We start from the raw sequence: 14,232 nt of genomic DNA on the forward strand, positions 1-14,232 counted from the left end.
CCGGCATTTGACAGATTATAAAAAAGTTTTGATCATTTTCTGCACACGAAGGCTAATTAGACCGATACCTACAATTTATTGCCGGTTCCGAACGACAGCCTTTTTTTATAGCAGCCTCATCGAGGGAGGTTGGGACTCCCTGCGGTAGCGATCTTTTTCTGTGGTCACGTCGCCATTTCTGTCGTACCCATATATCAGGAAAGTTTCTGACAAAGACAAACCGGGTATCGAACTCGCGATACCTTTAAACATCCTCTGGTATTTAGGCAAGCACCTTATCGATCTGGGCTACCACGCCCTAAAACGGTTTATAAACTTCAAGATTCTTCATCCGGCACAAATAACACAACAAATGTTGACACTTTCTGCACCCGAAACAAAAATAATCATTTCTTATGTAATTCGATGCGCTGAACACGAATCTGACCATAAAAACTTTGGATTAGTGACGGATTTCTCTAAAATTGCGCAGTCAATACATACATAATAACACAATCCAATACATTGAAACATTCAACATACAATATTTTGAAAACAAAATAAACAGAAAAAATATACATATACAGGATGTCCTGAAAGTCCTAATTAGGCCTTCGTCTCATCAACCATTCGTTGTAGAGGTATGTTCCAACCAATTTAAAAATGCTTCAAATGCGTTCAGTAATCACTTGTTTTGCGAGTGAAACACACACCCTGTCCTCTAACTACCTATCAAAAGTTGTTGTCCTGCAAAAGAAGAAGCAATATTCGTTGAGATATTAGAATTGCGAAAATTGCAGAAAAGGTGGGGGAAAGAACGGCATAATCCAACGAGCAAGCTCATTATGCTATTTTTCCCCCACTGTCTCTGCGATTTTTCCAATTCAAATATCTCAGCGAAGATTGCAATTAGAAACTTGGTTGTCTTTTTTTGTTTGGCTCAGGTGCGCAGGGCAACAACTTTCTAATTGGAAATTAGAGATCAGTATAAACATTTTGATTTTCTGTTGTGTGACACACTTCATTTTCACTCTCAAAATTGGTACAGGGTGATTTATGAATACATTTCGATAATTTTTTAAATTGGAACCATACTTCTACGTCGAACGGTTGATGAGATAAAGACAGAATTAGGACTTTCTGGACACCCTGTATATTTGCGTTGTTTCTTCGTTTATTTTGGACACGTACTTTGTTTTGCATTTTGGAAATCGCACACCGGTTAGGCACGGCTAGATAAAACAGCTTTAGACAAGCTCAATCGTTGTTGTTTACGTTGTTTTGTAAGGAGCATCGACTACCGGATAGTCCGTCAAATTGAAACATTTCGTCATACCAGTCAGTGTGAACAAAAATGACTAAGCTTGTCTAAAGCTGCCTTGTCTTATCGTGTCTACCCCGCGTGCACCCAGTCTTACGCTTGCACTCGCCATAAGGAGCATCGCTTATTACGATTGTCCAATTCAGCCAGAATCGATGTTAACCATTTTTCCCTGGTAACGTTGCTCCCTTACCACTTTTTCGCTATACAATAACCTCGTAAAGCACTTTTCAACTTCTAACAGGATAATACCTCAAAAACAAGGGCTAATAAACTTTTTCATGGTGATAATTCGTGTTCAGCGAGTCAAAATCATTCGGCATATTTTCATGTAGGACTCAGTTTCATTGTTGTCCAGTGATACTGCTCGGAAAGTACTTTTAACATTTAACTTGGTAGTATCTCTAAAACGAGAGTCAATAAAACTTTTTTATGGTAATATTCATTTTCGGCAGGTCAAAATCATACGGAATTGTATATTTTCATGTTGGACGCAATTTCATTGTTGTTCATTGTAGTTTAGGCCGCAAAGATTTGCCACAATATGTCGCGACACTATAGCTCAAACCAAGATTAGGCACAATGTGTCTAGACACAACTGCTTCAAAATTCACCAAAACCTATTTCACGTGTCTCGACAGCTTAAATCATACGGTTTTGCCACAAAAATTGCCATTAATATCTGACTGTAGAGAAATGTTTCTCTCTTGTTTATATATATTAGCACAATTACGATACTTTTACATTGTATTCTTGGCATATTTGTTGTTATTAAGTTGACAGTAACGTTTGAACGTAGACCCACATCGATGACCATAGAATCATAACAGTTCATTTTAAAATAGGTGATTCCAACCAAATGGCGACCAGAGACTCCGCCTCCCGTTCGAAAGTTAATAAGTTTAGTGGCAACAGATCTATGATTCTCTCCTTGATCGAATAGCTCGACGATTCCGACGATTACCATACAAATCTCTTCCCCATCACTTAATCCAACATCTTATTGGACAGTTTAAAAGGTTCCGAAAGCCTTCCATTCATTCTTCTGATTTTCCGCCCCCATCCCATCATCTTCTCAAAGGCTTTGTTGAAGGGGGATGAAGAAGAAATCTCACGGTAACAGGAACGATGTCTTCATAATCCTGGTTTTATAGTGATAAATGAACCACTTTCAAGATTCGCTTTATAACCTCCGCTTCTCACCACACCATCTTTCACAACGTCGGCTGTACTTTATACAGCGGCAGCAGCGTTTGGAATTCCACTTCTGAGGGGAAAGCTGCGGCAGGGGGGAGGTTATTCTGAGGAGTAGTATTTGGGGTCTCCTCTACCCCTATTTTTCGTTGACAGACCAGTTTTAAAACTAATGACGACCTCCAGTCTGGCAGCCATCAAATACGAGCAAGAATCTGTGTGCCTGTCTGCCCTGCTGTCTGTATGTCTCCTTTGCTTATGACATGATGTCCAACTCTCGCGCTTCAGAGCGAGAGACACAGACTCGGCTCTCTCTCTCTCTTGAGGAACGAGCTGACGCTTGTTGTTGTTGGAAGAAAAGTGTCTTCCTTCCGAAAATGATAAATAGTCGTCTCGTAGTTCAAAAAATCAATGGAAGGAGATCTCGAATCGTCATAATCATTGTGAGAATTGTTTGTCTGAGTTATTGGTCCAGAACGCGCTGATTTGTCAAAGGGGAGGACGCCACGCTGGACAGAAAGAGAGAGAGAGAGAGCGAGAGTGAAGAGGAAATTCTCATGACTAGATCACCCTTTTCCACATGACGATTTCTATGAGGAACTATATATCACGAAACTTTACGAAACTTTGGATTTAAGATTCTTCTAGATTTAGAATTTAGAATTAGAGTCCACACGCAAAGAATATGGGAGATGCATCGATAGTTTATTTCAAGACTGAATGTGAATGTTTAGTTTGGTGCTTGGGCCTCATAAAAATGCTAGTGCTTTTCAGGGGTGTAAAAAGTGATTGGTATCCCTTGAAGTGTGTCTTCCTATATTTTGTCATCACTTTTGTAAATGCGGTGAACGTATCGTCTCCCTCATGCCAGAAGCACGAATGTGCAATGTCCTTGGGAAAAAAAAAAGAACGTAAGCAATAACGTTTGACTCTACGCATGTTACTCTATGTAAGTTATTTTCCTAAAATGTTTTGTAACATGTATATCAATAGGGATACACATTCACGTTTCAGACAAAACTTGACAAAATAATGTGGCATTTGCACATTCGTGCTTCCGGCATGTAGGGGATGATATGCCCTGTTTTCGACGTTCACGTCCCAAACTCGTGAGTTTCCCTTGAGTCAATTGTATTGCGAATAAAGCGTATTCTGGGGTCTGTTTCTTTCTCACCAGGGTATGTATTTGTCATTTACGATTTTATTTCTTCACTAAACGCTTGCCACTACGTTTTCTTTATGCACAGACAGCAAGCGGATCCTCAGCAGCCACATAGTCGCGGCTCGTCTCGGAACTTGCCATCCCGTCCAAATTCACACGGATCACAATATACAGTGTCCCATAACTTCGTAAATTGTTTCAAAAAAATTCATAAAAATTAAAGGAATTGCTATATTTGAATGTGGTTTGAGAAAAAAGTTGTTCTTTCACGAAGAAGGATGGTTTTTTTTTTTTACAGAAAAAATGTAATTAAAATTTTTGTCGATAGAGGGTGTTGTACGAAAGTCCGGCAAGAGTGATTGCACATGAAATTTTCTTCAATCTATTTTGTGTCCGAAATGTTTGTGGAGCTTCAGTCTGCGATTCGTGGCTGAGGTACAATAACTTCACCAAAAGTGCTTTATCCACCAATGTGAACATCACAAAGAAAACCATATGTGAGCGTCAGTAACAGGAGTGTTCAGAAATGAGATAATAAAGATTAGCTCACCGACTTGGCTATTCAGCCGGCTCCATATTTTTCAACTAAGGACCATATTAACGACACAATTGATGCACAGATCACTCGAATGTTAAAAAAAAATCAGTAAAATGTATTGATATTCAAATTTCAAGTTCTAATGTCTTGTATAAATCGTATTCCCCCAATTTCTTTGTATTGATTGGCTTATTGGTTGAAATAACAAACTATATTGGAAAGCTCAACTCATGTTAACATTGCCTTGCATATGGAAACTTTAAAGATAATCTGTTTCTTGGTCTGCTTAAAGAGAGACATTTTAAGGTCCGGAGCTAGGCCTGATTTCTGAACGATCATTCTCCTTATATCCCATAATTTTGCGAGGCCTGAATTTAGCAACTTTCAAAATTTTATGGCATTTGAAAATTACACTCGTTGGTTCAGTAAGCTTGAAAGAAGTCATTTGCGATTTCAGTAAATTTTGAAGACTTCACTTACGTTAAAGGAAGATTTTAAGACTTCACTTACTTTCAAACCCTTCGCTTATGAATAAAGGAAATTTTTAAGACTTCATTTTTGGTGATTTCAGGGAATTTTCAAGACTTCCCATTGTGATTTCAGGGAATTTTCAAGACTTCACATTGTGATTTCAGGGAATTTTCAAGACTTCACATTGTGATTTCAGGGAATTTTCAAGACTTCACATTGTGATTTCAGGGAATTTTTAACACTTCATTGTGTGATTTCAGTGAATTTTTAACACTTCATTGTGTGATTTCAGTGAATTTTTGAGACTTCACATTGTGATTTCAGTGAATTTTTGAGACTTCACATTGTGATTTCAGTGAATTTTTGAGACTTCACATTGTGATTTCAGTGAATTTTTGAGACTTCACATTGTGATTTCAGTGAATTTTTGAGACTTCACATTGTGATTTCAGTGAATTTTTGAGACTTCACTTGCAACTTCAGTAAATTTAAAACATTAAAATTAAATTAAGACTTCACTTGCGATTAAATGAAAATTTTAAGACACATCACTTGCGATTTCAGCAAATTTCAAACGCTTCACTTGGGATTAAACAAACTTTTAAAGACTTCATTGTGATTTCAGTGAATTTTCAAGATTTCCTTTGTTATTGCACCAAATTTTCAAGAGTTAAGATTTCAGTAATGTTGCAAGCTTTTACTCTCAATTTAGGTTAATTTTTAAGACTTCAGTTAAAACTGCAGCAAATTTTCAAGATTTTCCTCGTGATTTCGTAAATTTTTTTTGATGATGAGTAAATTTCAATACAAATCACTGAATTTCAATAAAAAAAATTCCGTATATTTCTGATTTTACACATGATTTCTCTAAATTTCAAGATAGACTACTTCACAGTACTCATTTCAACATGTTTAATTAAAATTCTGAAATTTTTATTACTGATCTGAAAAATAAACTCATATCAGTCAGATAAAAGATGATGCCAAACGGTCGACGTTTGTACATGTTGCCATTCATATCATTAGCATCTGACCAATTCAAAGGAACTAATACTGTAATATGTATTACGATAATTCAAATTCTCTAAATTCATTTAATTGATAATTTTTACGAAAATGTTTCATATTTGTATTAAATTTTTTGTTTCTGGTTTTCAGGTACATGGCCCGTTGATTACTGAAGGAGGGTCGTTACCGATCGAAGATATCGAATCTACTTCGAAAGCTCCGGATGATGCGATCATTGAGGTCAGTCAGTAACGTCCGTAAAAATGCTCTTTCTTCATTCATTTTTCCATTAATTTCGCATGTACAATATGATAAATGCTATTAGATTCAATAAAATTGTTTTCTTCCAGCATTTTTTAAATCAGTTTTTACACCTGAACCTATCGATATTTGAAACATTTACATCGTTGTCAATGATTATTTGAAAATAACAGTTATATCTTAATGTTTCATCAAAAAAAGTCAGTTTCTACTCCCATTAAAATCTCGAAATATCGTGAAAAGAAATTAGAAAACGCTATAAATACATATAATTTTTTTTACAAAAGAAGATTCTGACAATACATTAAGTTCACAATTAGGTCCAGCACTCAATCCTAGGGTCCGTGTGTATTGCAGCATCCTTCAGTCAAAATGAATGTATCGCTCTCCGGATGGTAAAAACTTGTAACACCTTATTTCAAATCCTACGTAACACAGTGTGAAAATTTGCCACTATGGTGGTCTTGTAGTCATAGTGACCTGATTCTCATCGCGAGGATCCGGGTTCAAACGTCGCCGCAGTGTTGGTTGGCTTTATTTTCAGCGGTTCCCAACTTCGAGGCACGGATGCGAGCTGATTTCTCCGTTAAAAAGTCTCTCCGCAGAGATAAACAGCCCTACAACTGTACAATTATTCATTTATTACACTTCACTCCCTATGAACTGAGAAAAAACTCATAGTTTAAAAAATTCATTGCAGATGTCACAAACTTCACGGAAGATTCACTATACGTGCACACACATTTCAACATGTACAAATTCGTTAGAAGTTCCGTAGAGGAATATGGACGAGGTGCGTGTCTGGTTTAGTACGTAATAGCAGTGTAAAAATTTGACTGCTCATGCTCCTGGAGAGATTTCTTTTAATATTTTGCTCCAATATATAATATTTCTGTGACCTTGGGTCGGACCCCAGAATTTTAAAATAAGATCCTCGTTCCATGAGCCGTGTTCTTTATGCCCTAGAGTTTTAATTAGCATTTTATGAAGCATTTGGGCCGTTTATGAATCTTGATAGACAGTGCTGCAGTTTTCCTGAAAGGTGGCGTTTCATGTGTGGATAACTGAAAATATCCTCGACAATGGTGGGAACCAGTTTTATCCGAAAAAATAATTTTCAAGAGTAATTTTACTCCTCTCCAAACTTTTAAGGGGTAATTTCGTAAAGAGAGGAGTATTTGTTTTTATGAAAAACAGAGAAATAACTCTATTGAAAAGAAATCACCTAAAACTTGAGGGAGTATATTCCCTCCTCGGCGAAATTTGGAATAGTAAAATTGAATCAACCATCTAGATGCGTATTGGTGAACACTATCAAAACTTTGGAGGGGAAGGGGGGTAGAGACAAACTATCTGCCTGTTTGAATCTCTGGAAATTTTCTTGAATACCTCTACCGTACTTAGCCAACTCCCCACACACCAACTCCAACCATACCATTATACTGTAATTTACTGCAGTTAACGAGTTGGGTTTGAAATGAAGATACCATCTTCCGTTGGCTGCCTCATGTTCGTTATTTTATCTATATATTCTTCCCCCCGGTTTAAACCTGGGACCTAATGGCTACTGATCAACACGGTGATGGACGCGCATCTTACCATCAATTCGTTAGAAGTTCCGCAGAGGAATATGGACGAGGTGCTGCATGTCTGGTTTAGTACAGTCGAATTCTCGAAGTAACATCGTCACTCGGACTTTCTTGAATACCTGAAAAATTTCAAATACCTGACGAAAAAAAATACAGGCTAAGTGGAATAAACACAGCCGGAGACCTCAAGTTTACAAAGTCTCAATATAACAGTGAGAAGTTCGATAATGTGTCATGGATGACCGATCGAATAAAACTATATACAGTGAGCGATAGGTCATGTCTGTGATGGAGCAAAATCATAATTTGGTTCGGGAACTTCCCTCTACACATAAATTCACCTCTATTAGACGACCTCGAATTTGTGGGGGAGAGGGGTGGAAGGTGGTTCTCTTAGAGGGGTTTACTATGATCATGATTAACAATGGTTTCTTATGCAATACGTGGAAATCGGGGAAAAAATCTAGTGTTTTCCCCCGACTTTTTTTTTACAGAGAAGAAATGTCCCATAACTGATCGTTATCATTGTCAATTAACGAAATGACACAAGACGCAATGAAAAGCTACATGTAGTCTCGTTGGTAACTCCAGGAATTCTTGTGTGATATTAATCAAAGCAACTATTTTGAGAACTTGGTGAATAGATCATAATATTGTTTCACGGCATCATTACTCATCGTGCAGAGAAGCCAAACTTTGCAGATTCCGCTTATGATAGCCGGTTGGTGATCAAACTAGTTTTGCAGGCTCGAGTCCTTTTGAAATGGTTCTCAAATTCGGGGATATCACCCCTTCGAGGGTGATGATGAAACACAACAAAGGGTCGGTAGAGAAAAAAATGACTTGAAATCATTTGGGTTGGCCTAGAGAGGGAGACCAAGAAGTATCGAAAACTCTGTACAAGGTGCTAATACAGTCGTCCCCGCTTAATTGAATATCAACGATTACAGCACACAATATCTTTTGTGGGGGAGGGAGGTGAAAGGTGGTCCTCTTAGAGAGGTTTACTATGATCATCGTTAAGAATGGTTTCTTATGCAATACGTGGAAATCGGGAAAAAATCTAGTGTTTCCCCCCGATTTTTTTTACAGACAAAAAATTGATAAGATTAAGCGGGATATTCGATCGTTCGGGGAACAGTTCAACTGCCATTTTCAAACGTTACAAATACAAAGGCCAAAATAGGCCGTAGGTAGCTCAAAAAAAGATGCCCATAAAAAATGTGGATGTCAAATATAACCAAAATACATAGCATCCCAATATAAAAGCATGTGCCTATACGAAAGAAAAATCTAATAAATAAATATATAGTACACTGCCCATAAAAAAGCTTATCTAAGTATCGATAGCCTCTCGATTTATCCCGCTATGTCTTACTGTATTTCTTTCTAAACGCATCAGTTCTGTTATTGAATTCACGACTGATACGTTCAAAAAAGAAGTACGAAAACGAGTTAGTATAGTTTGTGTTGTTGAAAACTGGATGAAGGGTAAATACTAATAAAGCTTCTCGGAGATAAATCAGACATCTCAAAAAGGAAGTGAAAATCGTATTCAATTACAAAGATCGCAATACTTAAGGTTTTTTCTTTTCATCAGACAAGTTAGCGTCCTCTATTGGCTCAACAGCAAACAAAAATGAGATAATTAGATGTACGTGTTGAAGACAATTTGAATACTTAAAGCCATTACTTATTCTCAAAAAAATGTACTATTTATCTTAACTTATTAACTTATTGGTCATTAAGTTCAAATGTTTTATTCAATAAAACCATTATGTGTGTAGTGGTTGATGTGTGTATTAACAGTTGCCGTGTGAAGCGTAGTATTCGATTTAGCGGGGAACTTTAACAGTGTCTATTGGCAAAATTTCGGTTCTGGAGCATTTTATCCATTCAAGCGGGGTATCCGTTATCCGATTAAACGAGTTCAAAGGTATTTCCATCTCCATTCCATGAAAATACGTTTCTAATACTCGTTTTTACTTGAAACGAGTTCGAATGATACCCATAACCAGTTTTGTTCCTGAATTCAGAGGTCTTATTACGAACTGGGGCTTCCGAAATCCAATACTTTTTGGTTAAAATGGATCAAAACGCCTTCTTGTGGGAGGGGGAAGGAGGGTGAATAGGTTTTGAGAAAGAATTACAAAAAATTTCGGCATGGCTCGAGATATCGAGATTATAGTTTTCAGAATTTCTATCGACCCTGTGCATTAAGTAACAGTTGTTAGGTAAAATTATCTTGACTTGGACATTATTTCTTCGAACATGAAATCATTTTCGTTCCCTTTCAAATTCAAATTCATCCATCTTATTCATGGATCTGAATTCATCAGCGTGAACATATACAGAACCGTATCACGCATGGTATTCCGTAACCATAAGAGTTAACGCATTCAATTTACTTTGACGAGTTCAAGATTTTCGCTGTTTCGATTTTTCCCGCATCTTGCGAGTTTAAAAAAAATAATTAGCGCAAAATATTTTGAAGTTAATTTATCTTCGGATCGCGTCGGAGGAAGTTCCAAATTTGATGTAAAACACATGGTAAACTAGCACAAGTAATTAATCATACGAGGATAATCGGATATGAAAATCAAACCACGGAATAGAAATACACGTAGAAAAAAAAGTAAGGAAGGAGTATACTGTATAGCGTTAGTTCTCTAGCGCTTGCACATACCTACTGAGGAGCAAGCATGCTAAGAGACGAGTGATATATATTTAAACTATAATTTATGTATTAATCACGCAAAACCGATACGAGTTCACCAGTTGAATTCCAATTCACTAGCCCGAACCTCAATCCTCGTTATTGTTGCATCTTTCCTATTGGGTCGGAATTTTCATCAAACATGTGTTTACAGAATACGAAACAATAATAATAATTTACATCACAGTTGAATTTTATTCTAGAAAGATGTGGCCCTTAGGGGCCGTTCAAGTATTACGTCATCATCGATGGGGGGTGGGGGGGGGAAGGGGTTTCCGATTTGCTGACTTTTGATGACAAGGGGGGGGGGGGTTTGGATAATGCTTACGTCATCAACAACCTTTTATGAAAATATGAAATATTTTTAATGACATTTTACTCGGTGCGCCAAAAACGAGAAAAACCTTTCGATAGTTTGTGGGCAATTGAAGTAACATCACCCTATTGATAAGTGCCCTACAGAGCCACTTTAGTGATCTCAATGTTTCGCGGATCCCAGTGATCTGGAAATGTGTCCGGGCCACTTGAGTGCTCTGGAACTGTGCCACGCATCATTTAAATAATCTGAGAATGTGCCGCGGGTAATTTGAGTGATGTAGAACGGCAATGGGGGCCAGTTAAGTGCTCTAAGACTACGCCACATGTCACTCAAGGGATCTCTAAATGAGTCACGGATCGCTTAAGTGTTATGGAACTTTGTCTCGGGCCATTTAAGTGATCTGAAAATATGCCACGGGCCGCTTAAATGTTCTGGAATTGTACCACGGGACACTTAAGCGATCTGTAAATGTGCCGCTTAGTTAATTTTTACAAAATTAAGTTTGAAGAGGGCAGGCCGCATCAAGTAACCCCCAGGGCCAAATTTGGTCCGCGGGCCAAGGAACTTTATGTGATTTATCATTATATGGCTAAGAGAGTGGGTCGCAATGAATTTATTAACGATAAATTTTGAGTTCATCGCCTTCAAATAACATTGAAATTAACAGAAATTGAGATTATAATAACATATAAATGTATTTTCTTCCGAAATTTCAATTTAAAAAAAAATTGTTTTTTTTAAATTAAAAAAACAAATTTTTGATCGTGGGAAGTTGGCACGAGGGAGCCCCCCTATGCCCCCCCCCCCCGTGTAACCAATATGCGTTAAGTTTCAGAGGCGCAGAGTGATGACAAAATTTTGCTGACAACGGGGGGGGGGGGTCAAAAATGACTAAAAATTTGCTTACATAATACTTGAACGGTCCCTTATACGTTACGAGGTTCATACGCGATGAACAGCCATTTTCTGTCAATTGTGTGTGTTTTTTTAGTGTTTATGCGTATGTGGTGGATGTGAAAGCGGCTAAATAAAATGCGGTAAAAAAGAAAACTTATACAACATAACCGGTCACTTTGGGCAGCCTCTGTATCCTGGACACCTCCCTGTAAAGAATGGTTTTAAATAGAACCGGTTGTAATCCTGTAACACATGTCTATTATAAATAATCGCTTTGATCGTCCTCTGTATTCTGTACACTTTCCTATAATGGACCGTTTTAAGTAGAATCGGCTTTAATTCTGTACCCCGACCCCCCTAGCATAACCAGCCACTTTGGACAGCCTTTGTACCCTGGAAACTTCTCTATAATGGATGGTTTTAAATAGAAATCGGCTGTTATCCTGTAACGTAGAATGTCCGCAATACTCTATGTTTTAGACACCTCTTTACCTCGTACATTGGATACCCTCTGTCTTATATTGGACAAGTACTGCTCATGTTCTACTGATGTGGTGAACACTCGAGAGTATTATGAAGTTATTGTTGGGAGGATAGTTATATCTCTCTGCCGCTCAGATGGATTAATAAAAAACAGAATTTATAGAAACAGCTTCGCTGATATCATGCAAAATAGGGTTTCACAGTCAGATTATGGGTTTTTCTTGCAACTCTGATTTTCTCTCGAGTCAGTATCCCTTAAGCCAGTGGATCTCAGACTTCAGTCTACCGCGGCCCTCTTGCTATAGGGGACATATGTTCGCGGCTCCCCAGTAATAGTAAAACAAAGAATCACTTCATGGTACTGAATAGGTACACATTGATAATCACAGATCACCACGGTGCCCCTGACAATGGTTTTTGCGGTGATCCCAAGAAGCCGCGGCGAAGACTTTGAGAACCATGGCTTCAAGGCTTTTTTTTTCATCTCCGCATTCCAAAATTTTTTTCAGTCATCAATGGTTATCTGTAGCCCATGTAGAGCTGAGGCAACGAAATTAAGAAAAAGCAAAGAAGACTGAAAACCGCTCTTTGTTCCTTATATACGGGAAAAGCGTCCGCACACGGGAAGCGGAATGATGAGTTGTATTGTATATTCATGCATTATGAGGCACCCTCACAAAATTTATTACGAGGGGGGAGGGGCTCAAATAGCCTCAGCCCCGCTCTCCCCCTTCTTTCTCCAATCTTTTTCATCAATTCTGGAAAGGTTTCTGATTGATTACTGATTAATCAAATTAATTATGATTAATTTTAATCTACAATCACTTTAGATAATTCTATAATTATTTGTTTTGGTAATTCTATAATTATTTGTTTTGGTAATTCTATAATTATTTGTTTTGGTAATTCTATAATTATTTGTTTTGGTAATTCTGAAATTATTTCCTTCTCAATTTGAAAGTATTTCTTTCAATAATTATTGTGAAATAAGTAATAAATTTAAAAAAATGATGAAATAATATGATTTTTAAATCATTATTAAGAAATAACTATTATTCTATTAGAATCTACTAAATTATTTCTCTCATGCATTTATAAGTAATTTTTCTTCATTAATTCTGAAATTCCTTTTTCCAAAAATTTTGAACTTTGATCGATTCTTAAATTTTTTTTTTCTTTTACTCTAAAGTTATTTCTTCCATTTATTCCGAAATTATTCTGCAATTTTTCTCCCTGCTCATTGGGTTCAGCTACCTATTTTTAGTCAAATGGCTTGTACGTTACATCGACTTCATAGCTGTCTTCATAGGGAGAATGACGCGAGTGATTTGGTACTTTCGAGCATGGGACAAGGGGGCCACTACTATTAATCTTTGCTAATTCTTCCGACACAACCCTGCTTCTTTTGAGGTAACGGAAGTAAGTTGCTTTGCATCAGTTCGAGATGGTGAGCGGTTCTATCTAACTTGAACAGCTTTTGAAAGATCTTTAAGTGTCCAATTTAGACATTTTCTACTATATCTCGTGTTTTTGGGCACTGATATGCAGTCGAATTTCGTTGAGACACAGACGAAAAGACAAATCAACTGAATTTCGTATTCAGTGAAGTGAGTTTGTCCTAATGAAGTTCGACTGTGATGAACGTGAAATGATTTCCAGACTTTCTTTTCCTTATCCTACATCATCATCATCATCATCATTCAAGAATGTTGAACCAAACAATTGTGGCAAAATCAATAATCACCTTCAAATAGATTTGAGGAAAATCCGCCATATATAGAAACCGGAAAAGAGGAAAAAGATCTCTTTGGTGTATTTTTAGTATCCTCTCTTGTTTTTTTTTCTCTTTTTTTCTTATTTTGTCTTATATATTCTCTTTTTCTGGAATTTATTTTTATATCATCTCTGCTCCCAGGCATCCCCCTACAGGGTGGAAGAGTATGAATGATATGCCGATGTTTAATGTTAAGGGGATTTTGGTGAAAGAAAGAAGAGAGAAGATGCTGCCCCTTTTCGTTGTTGTTCCTCATTCGCCGACTCTTCGGCGCCTGAATTTCGGCGCTTTTTTTTTTTTATTCTGTAGGGGTGTACCCGGAGCAAAATAAGCTTTGGCAGGATGGGGAAGATACCAAATAAATAAATAAAAATAACGCCATTCACATGCAATGACGAAATATTAAAATAATGGAAAGAAAGAGAAGAATCCTTGCTCTTGAATTTCAGATTTCTTAAACTTCGGGGACTGCCCCGAAACCTCAAAGAAAAGGGGGGGGGGATAGGATATCACTTTCATT

At 37.3% G+C, this 14,232-nt stretch overlaps 1 protein-coding gene across 4 annotated transcripts in view; it reads left to right on the top strand.

The window, feature by feature from the left end:
* The window catches only part of LOC149066930 (protein madd-4-like), a 226,584-nt gene that overhangs the window by 96,644 nt on the left and 115,708 nt on the right, over positions 1-14,232 (top strand). For all 4 annotated transcript variants that reach the window (XR_016195428.1, XR_016195429.1, XM_089253235.1 and 1 more), the window contains exon 2: positions 5,824-5,913. Coding sequence is in view for 2 of the 4 variants with exons in the window: in XM_089253235.1 (XP_089109361.1) it covers positions 5,824-5,913 (90 nt within the window). In the remaining 2 variants the exon portion in view is untranslated. The remainder of the gene's footprint in view (positions 1-5,823; positions 5,914-14,232) is intronic.

The sequence above is a fragment of the Pholcus phalangioides genome, unplaced genomic scaffold (assembly GCF_987345545.1).
Source record: "Pholcus phalangioides strain wild (caught in Gottingen) unplaced genomic scaffold, Ppha-v1.0 ptg000032l_1, whole genome shotgun sequence".
Classification (NCBI taxonomy): Eukaryota; Metazoa; Arthropoda; class Arachnida; order Araneae; family Pholcidae; genus Pholcus; species Pholcus phalangioides.